The 17,151-nt window shown below is 45.5% G+C and overlaps 1 protein-coding gene across 1 annotated transcript in view; it reads right to left on the bottom strand.

The window, feature by feature from the left end:
- TGM6 (transglutaminase 6) overlaps window positions 1-16,114 on the bottom strand; it is a 42,159-nt gene extending 26,045 nt beyond the window's left edge. Inside the window, exons 1-9 of the mRNA XM_007934690.2 lie at window positions 16,069-16,114; window positions 9,502-9,675; window positions 8,753-8,995; window positions 7,661-7,779; window positions 6,216-6,344; window positions 4,617-4,794; window positions 3,936-4,074; window positions 1,267-1,370; window positions 943-1,185 (exon numbers count right to left, since the gene is read on the bottom strand). Of these exons, the coding sequence (XP_007932881.1) occupies window positions 943-1,185; window positions 1,267-1,370; window positions 3,936-4,074; window positions 4,617-4,794; window positions 6,216-6,344; window positions 7,661-7,779; window positions 8,753-8,995; window positions 9,502-9,675; window positions 16,069-16,114 (1,375 nt within the window). The remainder of the gene's footprint in view (window positions 1-942; window positions 1,186-1,266; window positions 1,371-3,935; window positions 4,075-4,616; window positions 4,795-6,215; window positions 6,345-7,660; window positions 7,780-8,752; window positions 8,996-9,501; window positions 9,676-16,068) is intronic.
- Between the last annotated feature and the right edge of the window lie 1,037 nt (window positions 16,115-17,151).

Below are 17,151 nucleotides of genomic sequence, written 5' to 3' on the forward strand. Positions count from 1 at the left end.
TCATCTTCCTTCTGTGGAGCAGTTGGTGGGTTTGAACCACTAACCTTTGGTTAGCAGCCAAATGCCTTACCCACTACACCACCAGAGCTCCTTAAGGAAACTATTAATATAATCTAAATCAAGGCACTTGGCCCAAAGCATAAAGTGTGAGAGAACCCTAAAATTGAGGCATTTGATGTAGCAGGGATGGTTGGCCTGGGTCTGAGCACAAACGCCATTTTTATGTAAGTCTTTGTTCTTCTGCTAAAACCTTTTAACCATTAACCTTTGTACAGACTTAAGCATGTATCTAAGGAAATGTTTTTCTGGTCAAACCAGAAAAAGATGTTGCAGCATATTCTCAGGGGTCTTGATGCAAGTAGTTATCAGAAATCTCTTGCTAAGATAACCCCAGGAAATGTGTTGCTTGGGAAAGTAATTTTTACAATATGTTCCCAGAAAAGAATGTCCTGTAATTGTCTTGCAACTAACTCATTGACCTGCCATATGGTCACACATTTCTGCAATTAAGCTCTGTGGCCAATACTAGACACCCACCCAAACCTTGTTGACCTATCACTTGTAAACTCCAACTTTAGTAAAACTTGCCTTTAACTTCTGTAATTGTCAGCTCTCCAATTAGAATTTTTGCATGTGTTGTTAAGTTCCCGACTTTACCATATAAATGTACCTGTTAGGCTGCACGACTTTGGAGAGCTCAGTTTCCTGTGTGGACTCTGCATTTCCCTGGTTTGAATTGTCTTGATCCAACTATAAACCTCTTAGCTTTTACTTTGACAGTGTATGCTGCTTTACTCTTTGACAAAATACAATGTTGAATAGAAGCTGCTATCACCATCACAATATTCGTGAATGGGTCTGGCCCCTGGTGGCAGGTCATTGCCCCTCTGAGCAGACATGCTGTATTGGGGAGGCTGACAGAGGCCGCCATGTTGCCCTCACCTTCTGGATACTTGTAGAGGCCTGTGATGTCCATGCGTGAGTTGCTGCCCACAGCCTTGGTGCTGATGCACCTCCCAATCTTCTTTGTGTCTGAGTACACTCGCTCCCGGCTCTCGTTCTCATGCCAGAGCCAGGTGATGTAGTCTGCATTGACCTCCGCAAACACAAATGGGCCATCATGGGCCAGGTGCACATCACCCTCACGGATGGCGGTGACTGAGGCTGGGCCACACCGGAACATGCCTGGGCAGGAGAGGTGGGCATTGGCAGTGTGTATGGGGAAGACCAGGGATCCGGGAACCTGCCCACTGAGCCTGTACGTACCTTCACTCTCCTCCTGGGGGGTGGCATCTAGAACCTGCCAGCCATTGTACGAGGGACCCAGATCCTGCCGGGCAAACCAGCTCTCATTCCAGACGTGGAAATTCCTGCCATAGAGAGAGGATAGGGTGAAGTGTCCTAGGGTAAGCACAAAAGCCGAAAGGAGAAGGAGCTCCCACCATGAGCCCAGCCCTGGGCCTGGTGCTGTGTCGGAGGGCAAGACTGATTCTTGTGAATCACCCACTCAAACGCATTTATGAGCACATATCAGATAGATGCCAAGGACTTGTTCAAGCTGCCAGAAATACAACTGTGAATTAGAGAGAAGATCCTTGCCCTCATATAGCTTATATTCTAACAAAGGAGACAGATGGGGAGACAGACAAAATTAAGTAAGCAGATAAACAACATAAATGCAAGTAACAATAAATGCTGTGGAGAAAGGGAAGAGCTCGAGGCAAAGAATAACTTGTTGTTGTTGTTGTTGTTATGTGCCGTCGAGTCAGCCCTGACTCATAGCGACCCCTCCTTGGGTTTCCGAGGCAGTATCACTACGGAAGTAGGATTGCCCAACCTTCCTTCCGAGGAGTGGCTGGTGGGGACTTATTCTAGGTAAATGACATCTAAGGTGAGACCTGAATAACAAAAAGGTAGCCATAGACAGTGTAAAGGGAACAGTGTTCTGGGCAGAAGGAACAGCATGTGCAAAGGTCCTGAGACCAGAAAAACTTAGAGTGTTCAAGGAACAGAAAGTATGTAGGTCTCCCTGCAGTGGGACAAGCACACAGGATAGATAGGCTTCAGATTATGCATCTCTGTAGGTCTTGGTAAGGAGTTCAGGATTTATTTTAAAATTTCGGTGTTGAAAGTGATAATATGAGACTAGGGAAAATACCACCACTTGCACAAGGTCACACAGCAAGGAAACAGCAGAGAGAAGCCTGACTTTGCACCTTTACAGTTAGCCACAGAATTTCTTTTAAGGAAGGAACTAACTGTCTTTGGGAAAATGGGAGGCCACTGGCAATCCATCAAAAAGAAATGTCTATCTGTTCTGTGGGAGCTCTGGTGGTATAGTGCCTAGGGCATTTCACTGCTAACCAGAAGGCTGGCAGTTCAAACCCACCAGCCACTCCTTGGAAGGAAGGGTGGGCAATCTACTTCCATAGAGATACCACCTCGGAAACCCAAAGAGGGGTTGCTATGAGTCGGATCGACTTGATGGCAGTGAGTTTCGTTTTTTTTTTTTTTTTTTTTTTGTATCTGTTCTGCATGAAGAAAGGAGAAGAATGTGTTTTTGGAGGGGGGGGGTGTTCCTGCAGGGAGAGGGAGTGATGGGCGCCAAGGCGAAGAGAAGGAGGAGGAGCAAGAGAGGAGCAGGGACATGGTATGAGGCTGGACACCAGTTGAGAAAAAGATGCCTGGGACTGCTCCCCTGGGATTGGCTGAAGGATACTCCAATAGCAGGGATGCTGAGGCTGTCTGTATGTCTGCAGTGTATATTGTCCATCATCTATTCTAATCTCTATGAAGTTGATCCTACTGAAAAAATACTTGTGTGGCAGACTTGCCTGTGTCTGAATATTCATATGGACAAGGTTATTCACTGAAGCCTTTCTGGTAAAAGCAAACTTTTAGAAGCACCCCAAATGTCCATCCATATGGGATGATTTTTTTTTAAAAAAGAAAGCTTTTTCTGTACAACTGAGAGACACACCCTGCTCTTCCACTCACTAGCTGTGTGACCTTAGACAAGCTACTTAATCTCTCTGTGTCTCAGTTCTGTCGTCTGCCAAAAAAGATAATACACTAACTTGGCTACAAGGTTGTTGTAAGAGTTAATATATGAGCAGCACTTAGCACTGGGTCTGGCAGGCTAGGTGCTCCTTGTGCATGGTGTTATTATTAATACTTTAAACACTATGCAAAATAAGGAAACTTTACATAGTGATATGGAATTGTTAAATGTACAAGCAAGAACAGATTGACATTATGCTGCCTGAGAAAAGTGGGGAGGGGATTGTGGATAATATGCATATATCTACAGAGCCTCTCTCTGAAAGGGTATGTGAAACATTAGTCATGCTTTGTCTCTGGGGAGGAGGATAGGGTGCCTGGGGAACTGGGTGGGAAAGAGACTTTTCACTGTAACCCATTTTGCACCTTTTGATTATCAACCCACATGAATATATTTCCTGTTTTGAAAAATTCAATTAAAATTAGTTTTTAAAATCTCTTTGTGAAGAGTTTGGTTTGTTTTAATTGAGGGAGGAGGTTGTTTCCCACCCAGGGAGCATAGCATGGAGCCCAGGCAGAGGATGTGGGAACAGGAGCCTGAGAAAGGGGTGTAGGGAAAACCCCAGGAAGGTACAGGAATCTTGGGGAGAGTGCAGATCCCCATGGAGTGCAGTGTACAGAATTGAGGATTCAAGGCTATTGACTCCCAGGGCCTCTCCTGACCCCTGAGTATTGTGTCCCAAGACTCCCTCTATACTTCAGAAGAGGGGTCCTGCCTCTTGGGACCCCCTCCACTCCAGAGGGCAGACTGGGTCATCATACTCAACAGAGTGCGCTTCTAGATCTGGGTCTGCCCCTCCCTGACTGCGATAGAAGATGAGGCCCTGACACAACTGCTGGGCCTCAGGGAGCCCCAGCCCAGCCCCCCAACCCACCACATGCTGTCCTCCGTCAAGTCCTCCAGGCTCCGCCCAAAGGAGTCCACGTATTTGTCCACACTCAGGTTCCTGTCTGTGTCGTGGGCTGAGTTGAAGTTGGACACAACCCGCGTGGCGATCCCCAGGCACCTAAGGACTGAAGGGCAAGAGGCCAGGGAGGCTCCAGGAGCAGGATAGGGCACCAGGCTCAGGGAGAGGGGCTTCCCCCAGCAGGCAATGCTTCATTTCAGGCCCAAGTCCCTCCTTGTCTCTGTTGGTCTGTCTGTTTTGATCAGGCTGAGCCTCCTGTCTGTTCTCTTCTGTGCACCTTCTCAGAGGTCTTCTGGAAACACTACTGTCACTCCTGTTAGCATAGACAGACTGTGGCTGGTGGACTATGGAGGTCATAGACTAGAACCTGCTCATTTTCCAGAGGAGAATCTAAGGCCTAAGGGTCCAGGTCCACAGGACTCACCCAAGGGCACACAGTGAAGTACAGGCAGAGGGAGGTGGGACTCCAAAATAAAAGACCAAAAATAGTGTCAATGAACTATCTGATTTATCTCATCATCAACCAGATTTCCATTTCTCAATCACAGATAAATAAAAATGGATATTTGATCTATGCAAATATATGCAAATACAGTGCAAACAAGGGGGAAGTTTCTGTGGGGGTACGGGATCTTCTTTCCAGGGTACCTGTGCACATGACTCCAGCGAAGACCCAGCACTGGCCGTATTTGACTGGCTTGTACCTGCCCTTGAACCACTTCTGCAGAATGGCCACACTGCCTTGCCAGTGCAGCGGGCTGGTGCCACCACCATACTTGCTCTGCCACAGGCCTTGCACCACACCTCTGTCATTGTTGCTGTTCACCTGGGAGAGGAGGGCACAGATCACAACTCGGAAGGGCTCCCTTGGGGTCACCGCCTGACTTCCCCTCCAGAAACTTTATCACTGTGAAATCATCTCCAACTTTGGACCACCTAGTGGTTTGGGCCTACCACTTATTTTTAAATTGCCTGAAATTGGGAACATCTGCTGCCTTAAAATATCCACTTTTTGGCATCATTTATCTTTTTCAATTATCTTCTATTTGGGTCCTCTGTTGTACAATGTTAGCATTTCCCAATTTAAATGATCTATTTGTTGAGACTGTTGCTAGTATAATTCTAGAGACAACTAACTTTTATTAAATGTTTATTAAGTGCCAGTACTAGCCTAAGGACTTCATGTACAATACATCAACCTGTTTAAGTCTATGATGTAAGTTCTATTGGTCTTCCTTTTTCCTTTTTTTTTTTTTTTCCAAGTGAGAAAACTCAGACACAGAGGGTTAAAGGACTTGCCCAAAATCACACAGCAAGTGAAGAAAAAGGTGACCCATGAATTCAGGACTTTGACTGGAGAGTCTGTGCTGTTGTCCACAGGGCTGTAATGTTTTACTCTTTGGATTGGTCACTGCTTTTGATGATCTCTGCTCTAACATTTCTGTGAGATCTTGAGGAATTGAGATTCCCAAATATGAGCTTTGTCCATTTTTGGAGTCTTAGATACTCATCCTTGACCTTGACACTTGTCTGTGATGGAGATAACTAGCAGGCTCTCTGGCTCCCTTTCAAGGAGGAAGCATGGTAGCCTGAGGGATATGATAGGTTAAAGATGGCACTTCTCCCATGGAGAAGTGAGTCTCTATCTCCTCCTCTTGAATCTGGGCTTGGTTGTAGCTGCTTTGACCAATGGTTATGGTGGAAGCGATGGTGCCAGTTTCTAAGCCCGGACCTTATGAACTTGAGCCCACTTCCTCTCTCTTGGAACAATCACATAATAGCTTCAGCTACCATGTAAGAAGTCTAATTACCCTGAGACCATGCTGTGAGGAAGCCTACGCTAACCATATGGAGAAGCTGTATGAAGAGAAAGAGCTATGCCTGGCCAGCTCCAGGCATCTTAGCCCAGGTTCAGACATGAGAATAATCCTGATATCCCAGCTCCAGCAGACATGATGTGGAAGAGAACCAAGGAAATGTCAAGAGCCAGACACCAAGGCCCCAGATATATAGTCTTAATCAACTCATCCCAGGCATCTGCAATCATTCAAGCCATCCAGCCAAAACAACTTGGAGCAGATATAAGCCATCCTCACAATGCCCTGTTCAAGTTCCTGATTTACAAAATTGTAAGCTTAACAAATAGTTGTTTCATGCCACTGAATTTTTGAATGGTTTGCTACATAGCAATAGAGCATCAAAATGGGGGTGCCTGAGAAATTATATGTATAGCAGGGGGCACCTCACCATGGCACTGATGATCCTGGTGATGTAGATGGGGTCATGACGATGGGACACATCGGTGGCTGGGTTGTCTTGGTGACTGGGGCTTCGGTCCAGGATGGAGAGGCAGATGTTCAGGATGTTTTCCTCAAACTGCTTCCCAGAAAGGCTGTGCTTAGAGGCCAGTGCCTCACCCATATCCCAAACCCTTCCACAACCCTCACCTAGTCACTTGCATCAGATTGGAGGATTTACCCTAACCTCACCCCCAGGGACATCACAGAGCACCAGCAATCTCAGAAACCCATTCTCAGAGTCACCTGGGGACCAGAAGCTCAACCTTAGCCATAATTCAAATAGATTTGAATTAGTTAAAGATAAAATAACAATAAACTGGGGGATTTTTACATAAAACTGAAGATTTGTGGTCTCTGAAACTTTGGGAGGTCCAGGAACCAGTGGGCACTAAGTAGTGGTTACCCCTAAGGTGGACCCTAAACTCTGTAGCATAGTTTCCCTGCTCAGGCCCTGAGTCCTAGGTACTCAATGCCTGGCCTTCAAGGCGTACTTACACTGCTCAGCCTAATGTTTGTTTGAGGTTCCTCTTTTTCCTCTGTTGGGCACCTGGGCTCAGGCAGACAGAACCCTTTTGGCAGACCCTCAGATGGCTCCCACACTTCCCTCCTTCACACTCTTCCCTCTGACTGTGCAGATTCTTCCCAACTATGGAGACCTGACTCCATGGATTACCATGAAGCTGTCCTCGGTCCCAGGCTGGAATTCTCTTGCATCTTCCTCTTAACTCCCTTTACTCCCATCTCTACCATTCTCACTTTCCTTCCCCATCACATCTTGAACTGTGCTTCTCAACGTGGACTCCCAGATCAGCAGCATCAGCTTCACCTAGGAGCTTGTTACTAATGCAAATTCTTGGGACCTCTGGTGGTGCAGTGTCTAAGGCATTTGACTGCTAACCAGAAGGCTGGCAGTTCAAACTCACCAACCTTCCTCCTCGGAAGGAAGGTTGGGCGATCTATTTCTGTAGTGATATTGCCTCAGAAACCCAAGGAGGAGTCACTATGAGTCAGATCCAACGCAGTGGCAGTGAGTTTGGTTTGGCTTTGAGTACCTAAGACCTATTGAATCAGCAACTCTGGGTGAGGTCCAGCAATCCGTGTTAATGAGCCTTTCAGACGATTCTGTTGCCTTCTAAGGTTTGAGACCCTCTCATCTAAGCTTTCACCCGTCCTCAACAGAACTGACTTATTCTGATTCCAAACTATATCCAAAATGCCTCTCCTCCCAAGGACCCAGCATTGGCCCTGGCACAATTAGGAGATGAATGAATAGATTTGCACTAGGAGTCACCCCAGCTTGTCCTTGTTTGGGGGATAAGTGAGCAGAAAGTGGGTTCCTAGGCTGACTTCATGGCCCAGCCCATGCCCCATCTGGCCTGTGCCCCTGAAGACCTGCCCGTAGTTCCAGCCTTGGGCTCGGATGCTCTTCTCCACGCCTCGGAAGATGACCCCACTGTCATTGAGCACGTACTCCTGTCGTTCCTCCTCTGAGGCCAGAAACACGTCGTCCTCTGAAAAGCAGTCATCAGACCCCGCATGGGCTGGGGCTCTGGCCCTGGTGGCCTGAGGAAGGGGCTGCATCAGGGTCAGCAGCAGGACAGTGCCTGGAAGCTGTCAGGGCAGGAGGGGACACCCCTTGCCAAGCCCCTTCCCATGGTGTATTTTCTCCCCAGGCAGGGACCAACCCCAACCCAGCCCAAGATAGAAAAATGTTAGGAATTCTGACACCTTTGGGTGACCCTTTATGATGTCAACGGCAGCCTTGTATTTCTTAAGTATCAATATGAAGATACCCTATTAATAATAAGATCCCAGCTATCTTTTACTAATGGAGCTCTGGTGGAGTAATGGATAAGGCTAATCAGAAGGTTAGCAGTTCAAACCCACCAGTTGCTCTGCAAGATGGGGTGATGTACTTCTGTAAAGATTTATAGCCTTGGACCCAATGGGGGTCACTATGAGTCAGAATCTAGTCGATGGCAGTGAGTTTGGTTTTTGAGTTTACTCTTTACTAAAGATTTAGAGTGTACCTTGAACTTTACAGGCATAAGCTCTGACTTTTCACCATAATCCTACGAGACAGGCACTGTTATTATTGTCATATTGCAGATAAGCAAACTGAGACTCAGAAAGAAAAGTAACTTAGAGCTGTGACTAAATCAAGGAGTTTCTGATTCTAAAACCCAGGATCTTACCCACTCCTGGGCCTCTCGTGGCCATCTGGCACCCCTCACTGCACATTGGCCTCTGTACAACAGATTTGAGTATGCCTCCCCGCACCAGTATGGCTCCTTTGTAGCACCTGCTGCCAGGCTCCCCTGCCCAGTGCTCACCACAGTTTAGGGCAGGCCCTGGCCTAGCTCTTTGCATTTACCTCCCTGCCCCTTAACCTGCCTCTTGGTCCCCTTTAGCCTCCCACACAGGTAGGCCTGCCTCTGTAAACAGCTTCCGGGAACATCTCTGCCTCAGGCCAGCAGCCCCTACCTGGGCACCATGGGTTGAAAAGGAGAACAAAGTTGCCCAACTTCCTGTTACTCTGTTTGCGGCGGGAGGAGACCCTGGCGCTCAGCCAGTAGCGGCCAATGACGGCATTGGGAGGGCTGGTGAGGTTGATGGTCAGGCTGTTCTCAGTCTGAACCTCCTGGACTGCTCTCCAGGCAGTGCCTGCCTCTGACTCCGATGCCTGGAACACAGCTTTGGTATGGAGGGCCTCAGTAGCCTGGGGTCCTGGTGGAGAGGAAAAGAAATCAGGAAACCCAGCCATCCCCGGGAAACCTAGCTCTAGAGAGGCACGAAAGCTGCAGACCTGAACTGATGGAGACTGTAGGGAAAAGGACTCGACCAAAGTATGCAAGCTCAGTGGCTGAGAAGGATACACCCCATTTTTCTGACTTTCAGCCCTTCTTGGACCAAGGAGAAAGTGAGAAGATCCTATGAAACCAAAGTTCTGGCTTATGGCTAGCCAGGAAAGGAAAGACAACTTGGAGTCCCAAAGTGCCCAATGATTTTCCACGCCGTTACAGAGCCCTAGATTCCCTGGGTTCATGGGATACCAGAGACTTCATTTCATCCATCCCCTGGAAGCTATCATCAAAAGCCTGTAGGATTTGAGGCCCAACACACCTACTTTGCTTTCCCCAATGTCCATGCCAGACCAGTGATGAAGGGTCTTGGGTCACAGGATAAACCTCTCCAAGTTGAGGCTAGAAGGGTGTGCTGTGAGGCCCACTTACCTGTCTCCACCGTGAAGATCAGGGCCTCCTGGCTCTCAAGGGCTCTGCTGAAATTCATTATGATGGTGAACATCTGGCCCCTGCGGACCACCAAATTGGGGCTGGGGAAATCCTGGGTATGGTGGGTAGTGCCATTCCTCTTCTGCTGCCAGTCCACCTTAGTGACTCTGACCCCTGGGCAGGAAGAGGACAGAGAGATGAGACCAAGCCCTTTAAAATGCCTCTCAACCATCACCTGACTTGGCATCTTATTTGCTTTAGTCAGCCAGTCACTTGCTCATTCTGCCAGTAATTATCACATAGGTTCCCAATGCCAGGCTGGTGACAAGTGCCGGTGGTCTATTGGTGAACAGGACAGATGTGGGCCTGTCCTCTAGACAGCATGGTGAGTCCATGTGGAGCAATGGTCACAGGCCAACCTCTGGGATCCAATCCTGATTCAGCCATCTAATGACTAAACTACCTTCTACTTGACCTCTCTGAATCTCAATTTCCTTCTGTATAAAATGGGAATAAAAATACTTTGTAGGAAAAGACCAAGTTTGCTGGTCTGATAGAGCCTGATGAGACCTCTGAGACTATGGCCCCTTCGGGTCTAGAATTGAACTCACTCCTGTGGCTTCCAGCCAAACAATGGACAGGCATATGGGGTAAATATTTACATCAGGTAGATATACTACTTGGAGCGATCAATTATGGAAGAACAGAAGGGCAGTGTTTACAAAGGAAGACAGCTCGGGGGTGGGAGTGCATGAGAGGGAAGGACACAGGGGAGAGGTAACTAGAGGGAGGAAGTGGGAAGAGAGCTGTTACATTGTGGGGAATTACAGTCAATGTCACGAAACTAAATGTGTATGAACTTCTGTACGGAAAATGAATTTGCTCAGTAAATTTTCACTGAAATCACAATAAAAATTAAAAACTAAAAAAAAAAAAATACTTTGTGGGGTGATTATGAAGATAACTGTCATCTAGAGCTCCTGGAACACCAGAGCTATTATATTCCAGACTAGCAGGTGTGACAGATGCTAAATAGATGGGTCCACAGATAACCAATTATCATTTACATACATGTTATCAAGGAAAAGTATGCTGTGCTGAAAGAACCTGATCCATTCTGAGGAGCGATGAGGAGGCTTTCTTGAGAAGGTGGCATGGAGGCTGAGTCTCAAATTAGACAGGTGGGTGGCATGTCTGACCTCAACCCAAGCATCCCTCTCAATCTACTTGGGGTTCAGTCATTAAACATTTACTGAGCCTGAGTCTGTGTCAGGCATTGTGCTAGGTGTGACAGACATAGGGATCCAAGATATAGATTCCAGCTCTGTGCTCAGGCAGCTGGCTGCCCAGTGAAGGACATAGGCATTAAGCAGATAATGTCAAATGTTTTAAGCACAAGCTTTGGGAAGTTCCACAAGGGTGTGGCCTTGGAAGCCTTAGGAGCATGAAACACAGGCTGGTGTGGCCTGGCCTCTAGGAAGAACCATGGCAGAAGAGGTAAGGGGGAGCCTGATGACTTCGAAAATTTGAGAGAAAGCTGAAGTGTGGGGGAAGTGATGAGGGTGGAGAGGTCTGCACAGGTCTCTCTTTCACTTCTCTTGAGCCACAGTGGCTGCTTTGCTGTTCCTTGACCCTGCCACTCACGCCCCCTTTTCAGGGCCTTATCTTGTGCTATACCCGTTCCTGTCAGAGGCCTGCATATCTCGCTCCCTCACCTCCCTCAGGTCATCTTTGCAGTGAGGTTCCCTGACTATTCTCTCTCTCTTTTAAATAAAATAAATTACTTTCATCATGTTATGCAACCATCATCATTATCCGTTTCCCAGTTTTTCGATCACCCTTAACAGAAGTTCAGTGCTATTTGGAGTGGAGATGAGGAGGTATCTCTGCCGACCCTGCCCAAATAGTAGGTTCCAGAGCAAAAGAATGGCTTTTTTTTTTTTTTAATATTTATTGTGATTTGGTTTGCAGAGCAAATTCATTTTCCATACAGCAATTCATACACATTTTGTTTCATGACATTGACTACAATCCCCACAACATAACAACTCTCTTCCCACTTCCTCCCTGTAGTTATCTCTTCCCTGTGTCCTTCTTTCCTATGCATTCCTGCCCCCTGAACTATCCCTCTGTGCAAATACTGCCCTTCTGTTCTCCCACGATTGATCTTTCTAAGGAATGTTACCTACCTAATGTAAATGTTCACCCTATATGTCTGTCTATTGTTTGGCTGGAAGCCATGGGAGTGAGTTCAATTCCAGGCCTGAAGGGTGACTAAGGGCGATAATCTTAGCGGTTTCACCAGGCTTTATCAGACCAGTAAGCCTTGTCTTTTTTTTTTTTTTTTAATGAGAATGACATTGTTTTAGACCACTAAGTGTTGGGGTGGTTGTTACATGGCAATGGATAACCGAAACATGGAGGGAGCTCCAATAACCGAGATGAAATTATCTAAAAGCCCACTGGGATCATGACTCAAACTTAGATTTAATTGATTTAAGTAGCATCTGTAACTGACATATTTTTCACATCCAAATTTGTGGTTGTCAATTCATACCTGCTAGACTTCTCAGCATGAAACTGGTGATTTGGATAAGTTTATAGGACCCATCTCCAATAGTAACACTCAGTTGTTTCCAATCTGCCAACCTTTACTCAGAGGCTGGGTAAGCCTGTCCCAGCTGGTGTGAAAGCCATCCCCCTCCAACGCTATGATAATAATAATAAGATGAATAGTTAACACATGTAGTACTTATTGTGAGTTAGACACTGTTCTCGGTACTGCTTTGTTTTTATAGACTCATTTAATCTTCAAAACCATCTCATGCGGTAAATACTATTATTATTCTCATTTTATAGATAAGGAATCTGAGGTGCAGAGCGGTTAAGTAACTTGACCAAGATCACACAGCTAGTAATGGGGGTACCAGGAATCTATGCTCTTCTGCTTTCTTGATGATCATGGCCTGAGACCAGCAATGGTCAATCTTTGGGTAGTCAGAGGTATGGAATGGAGAAAACACAGGCTTTGGAGCCAAACAAACCAGAGCCTTAATTCGAGTTCAGCTATGCTCTCACGTGACCTTGGGTAAGTCATTTAATCTCTCTGAGAATTAGTGTCCTAATCTAAATGTCGGAGCTAATGATAGTACCAACCTCATGGGAATATTGGCAGCAAGAAGGCTGCCCCTATGTGAACTCCAATGGTGTGGTGGTTGGCACAAAATAGGCATTCAACAAATGTAAATTTCTTCCATCTCTTTGAAGTAGGTGGAAGCCACTCCCTGATATCTTATGTTTCTATCCTTTTTTCCTGCTTATCCTGTCCTCCTCACAGCCTGGGAGCTCTGAGCAGGGCCCTGTAACTACTCTTCCCATCCCTTGTTCATAGTTAGAATGGAACTAGTCCCAGGGTCATCCTTTACTACCATCTAATGTTGATTGACCAACTGCAGTTCATTGTTGAGAGGGGAGACACAGCCACACTACCCCTTGGGGAATAGGGTTGGCTTTCTTGACACTTTGAGTCAAGAAGACTCAGCTCTTCAGCCTGGTTCTTGACATCCCTGCCACAAGGCTTGCCTCAGTTTTCAGTCTGTTGTTGGTCATCTCCTTCTCCCCAAACACTCCTCTTATTTCTCCATCCCTGGCTTCCAGAGTAGCAAAAAACAAATCATGAAGTCACTCAGACCTAGGTCAGAATCCTAAATCTGCCACTCATGACATGACCCTATCACTCATAAAATGAGTATGATAATGGCTCTCTCAGCTTTAGTAACAAGATTGAATAAGATGATCTATGAACAGCACCTGGCACATAGGTTCTCATCACATCTCCATTTTTTCCTTCTCCTGTTATATGAAGGTGCTCTAGTGGCATACTGGGTAAGGCATTTGGCTGCTAATCAGAAGGCTGGTGGTTCAAACCCACCAGCTACTCTGTAGGAGGAAGATGAGGCAATCTACTTCTGTAAAGATTTATAGTCTTCAAAACCCAATGGGGGTTGCTATGAGTCAGAATTGACTCCATGGCAGTGGGTTTGGTTTTTGATTTTTCTGTTACATGGTGAATGTGGTGCATTGTGGTTTTGAAACTTATAGATAGATAACCAATCCCAAACCAAACCCACTGCCATTGAGTCGATTCCAACTCATGGTGACCACCTTTGGGTTTCCGAGTCAATAAACCTTTACAGAAGTAGATTGCCCTGTTTTCCTTCTGCAGAGTGGCTGGTAGGTTTAAACCACCAACCTTTCATTGGCAGGCAAATGCCTTAGGCACTGTGCCACCAGAGTTCCTTAATAGATAGATACAGATTTATAGATAGAGCCAGCCAGCCAGATACAGACATAGATACAGATATAAACATAGATTAGATAGATGGATAGATAGATGTAGATACAGAATAGGTATAGATACAGACATAAACATACCAAAACTAAAAAACCAAACTCACTGCCGTCAAGTCGGCCCCGACTCGTAGCGACCCCTCCTTGGGTTTCCAAGGCAGTATCTCTACAGAAGTAGATTACCTAGTCTTCCTTCCAAGGAGCAGTTGGTGGATTTGAACCACCAGCCTTCTGGTTAGCAGACAAATGCCTTAGACACTACGCCACATAGATATAGGCATAGGCAGAGCTAGATTGCATCCCACATGCTCCTCTTACAATGTAACTGCCCCTGCCCCCAACACACACTGTGGGGTGGAGTCTTTCTTCCTCCCCTTGATTCTGGGCAGAAGTTTGAATCAGCTTTGACTAATACATATGGCAGAATGTGAATGTTATATGGCTACTAATGCTAAGATATAAAAAAGATGCAGCTTCTGCTTGGCTATTTTTCTCTCAGGAAAAGCACCTTTGGAGTCTTGAGCTGCTACATATAAGAAGTCCATCATGGAAAGCACCAAACTGGAGAGGCCACAAAGAAGGACTCTGCAGAGATGCATGAGAGCCCCCAGCGTTTTGAGTTTTCTCATGAGCCAGACATGTGAGAGAAGAAGGCTTTGTGATGACTCTATGTTGGCTATAGTCTGACAGCATCTATGAGGATTCCCTGAGCAGGAGCTGCCTAACCATGCCAAGTTCATCCTCAGAACCATGAAAAAAAAATAATTAAACTCAAGGCTGTCAAGTCAATTTGACTCATAGTAACTTCTTCAGTTTCCAAGGCAGTATCTCTGAGGAAGTAGATTGTCCAATCTTCTTTCCTAGGAGTGGCTGGTGGGTTTGAACCACCAGCCTTGTGGTGACCAGTCAAATGCCTTACGCCCTACACCACCAGAGCTCCCATGAGTAAAAATAATAAATAACTGTTACTGTTTTAAGCCAGTGTCTTAGGGTGATTTTTTTAAGCAGCCACAGTGAGACAGAATTTCAGGTATTAAACCAGCTTCTACATCAAGAGGTGGAGAGAGTAACTCACCTTAGATCAGATTTTATTTTGGAAAAAGAAATCTTTTGAGTGGCCTCTTTTACTTACCTTAGTCTATGGGTACCAGATACCCACTGCTCTGGGGTAAAGGGAATAGTAGGACCTCTTCTAGCCTGACAAAGGAGACTTCTCAAAGCCCTGCTTGGCATACAAAAGTGGGGAATAGGTGAGAAAATTTATACAAGGAGCATCTTATGAGGAAACGAAAAGGGCCCCAAAGCTCCTGTTTTTTGAGGTTCAATATTACTGGAAGTTTTTTGATAAAGTGAATTGCTTTTGATTGAGTTCTGCTGCCAAAATCACCCAAGTTTACATCTTCACTCTGGTTTTCATCTTTGAAGTTCAGACAATATATTCAACCATCTACTTAAAATCTCCTTTTGTTGGTCTTAGCAAACCAACTTAACATGCCCAGAGAAGAACTCTTGATTTGTTTCTTCACCCCATCCTGCTCCTCCCCCAGTCTTCTTCATTTCAGTAAATGGCATCCTATCTATCCTTGTGCTCAGACCCAAACCTAGGGATCTTTGATTCCTCTTTGCCCTCATATCCCCTATCCAATCTGTCATCAAGAATGTCGGCAACTCTAAAACCTGCCCTCAATCCACCCACATCTCTCCCTCTGCATCGCTACTCTCTCAGTCTACTGACATCTCTTTCTAGATTGCAAAAGCCTCTAACAGGTCTCCACTCATGAGAAGTCTGGAATGGTGCCATCATTTCAATACCCATACCTGGCATTCATGGAAAAAAAAGCTAGGAGCTCTGGTGGCATAGTGCCTAAGCTAACCAGAAGGCTGGTGGTTCAAACCCACCAGCCACTCCTTGGAAGGAAGACTGAGCAATCTACTTCCATAGAGATGCTGCCTCAGAAACCCAAGGAGGGGGAGTTGGAACTGACTTGATGGCAATGAGTGAGTGAGTGAGTAAGCCCTAGCCTGGCTTCATGATTTGAAAATGGTGACTGAACATGTGAGTAGGAATTTACAGAGCTGAAACCTTGTGTCCCAAGCTTAGAAGCTTCTACAACACCTACATATTATGTTCCTGTAAGATGCTGTCAAGTTGGTTCTGATTCATTGTAACCCCATACACAACAGAATGAAATACTGCCCTGTCCTGCATCTCCTCACAATTGTTGCTGTATTTGAGCTCATAGTGGCAGCCACTGTCTACCATCTTGTTAAGTATCTTCCTCTTTTTTGTTGACCCTTTATTTTACCAAGCATGATGTCCTTCTCCAGGGACCGGTCTGTCCTGATAACATTTCCAAAGTATGTAAGACAAAAGAAGCATTCTGGCTGTACTTCTGCTAAGATGGATTTGTTTGTTCTTCTGGCAGTCCGTGGTATACTCAATATTCTTCACCAATGCCAGAATTCAAATGCATCAACTCTTCTTCAGTCTTCTTTATTCATTGTCCAGTTTTTGCATGCATATGAAGCAGCTGAAAATACCATGGCTTGGGTTAGGCAAACCTTAGCCTTGAAATAAACATCTTTGCTTCTTGATACTTTAAAGAGGTCTTTTTGCAGCAGATTTTCCCAAAGCAATAAGTCATTTGATTTCTTAACTGTTGCTTCCATGAGTGTTGATTGTGAATCCAAGTAAAATGAAATTCTGGACAACTTCAATATTTTCTCCATTTACCATCATGTTGTTCATTAGTCTAATTGTAAGGATTTTTGCTTTCTTTATGTTGAAGTGTAATTCATACTGAAGGTTGTAGTCTTTGATCTTCATCAGTAAGTGCTCCAAGTCCTCTTGTTTGCAGCAAGCAAGGTTGTGTCATCTGCATATCTCAGTTGTTAATGAGCCTTCCTCCAATCCTGATGTTGCATTCTTTGTCATATAGCCTAGCTTGTCAGATCATTTACTTAACATACAGACAGTGAGTATGGTGAAAATATACAACTCTGATGCACACCTTTCCTGAAATTAAACCACAGAGTATTCCCTGTTCTGTTCAAATAACTGCCTCTTGGTCTATGTACAGGTTCTGCAATGAGCACAATTAAGTGTCCTGGAATTCTCATTCTTTACAATGTTATCCATAATTTATTAGGATTCACACAGTTGAATGCCTTTGCATAGTCAATAAAACACAGGTAAACATTTTTCTGGTATTCACTGCTTTCAACCAAGATACACCTGGCGTCAGTGATGATATTCCTCATTCTACATCCTCTTTGTTATCTGGCTTGAATTTCTGGCTG

The sequence above is a fragment of the Orycteropus afer genome, unplaced genomic scaffold (genome assembly GCF_000298275.1).
Source record: "Orycteropus afer afer isolate SDZICR_OR568_19922 unplaced genomic scaffold, OryAfe1.0 scaffold00020, whole genome shotgun sequence".
Classification (NCBI taxonomy): domain Eukaryota; kingdom Metazoa; phylum Chordata; class Mammalia; order Tubulidentata; family Orycteropodidae; genus Orycteropus; species Orycteropus afer.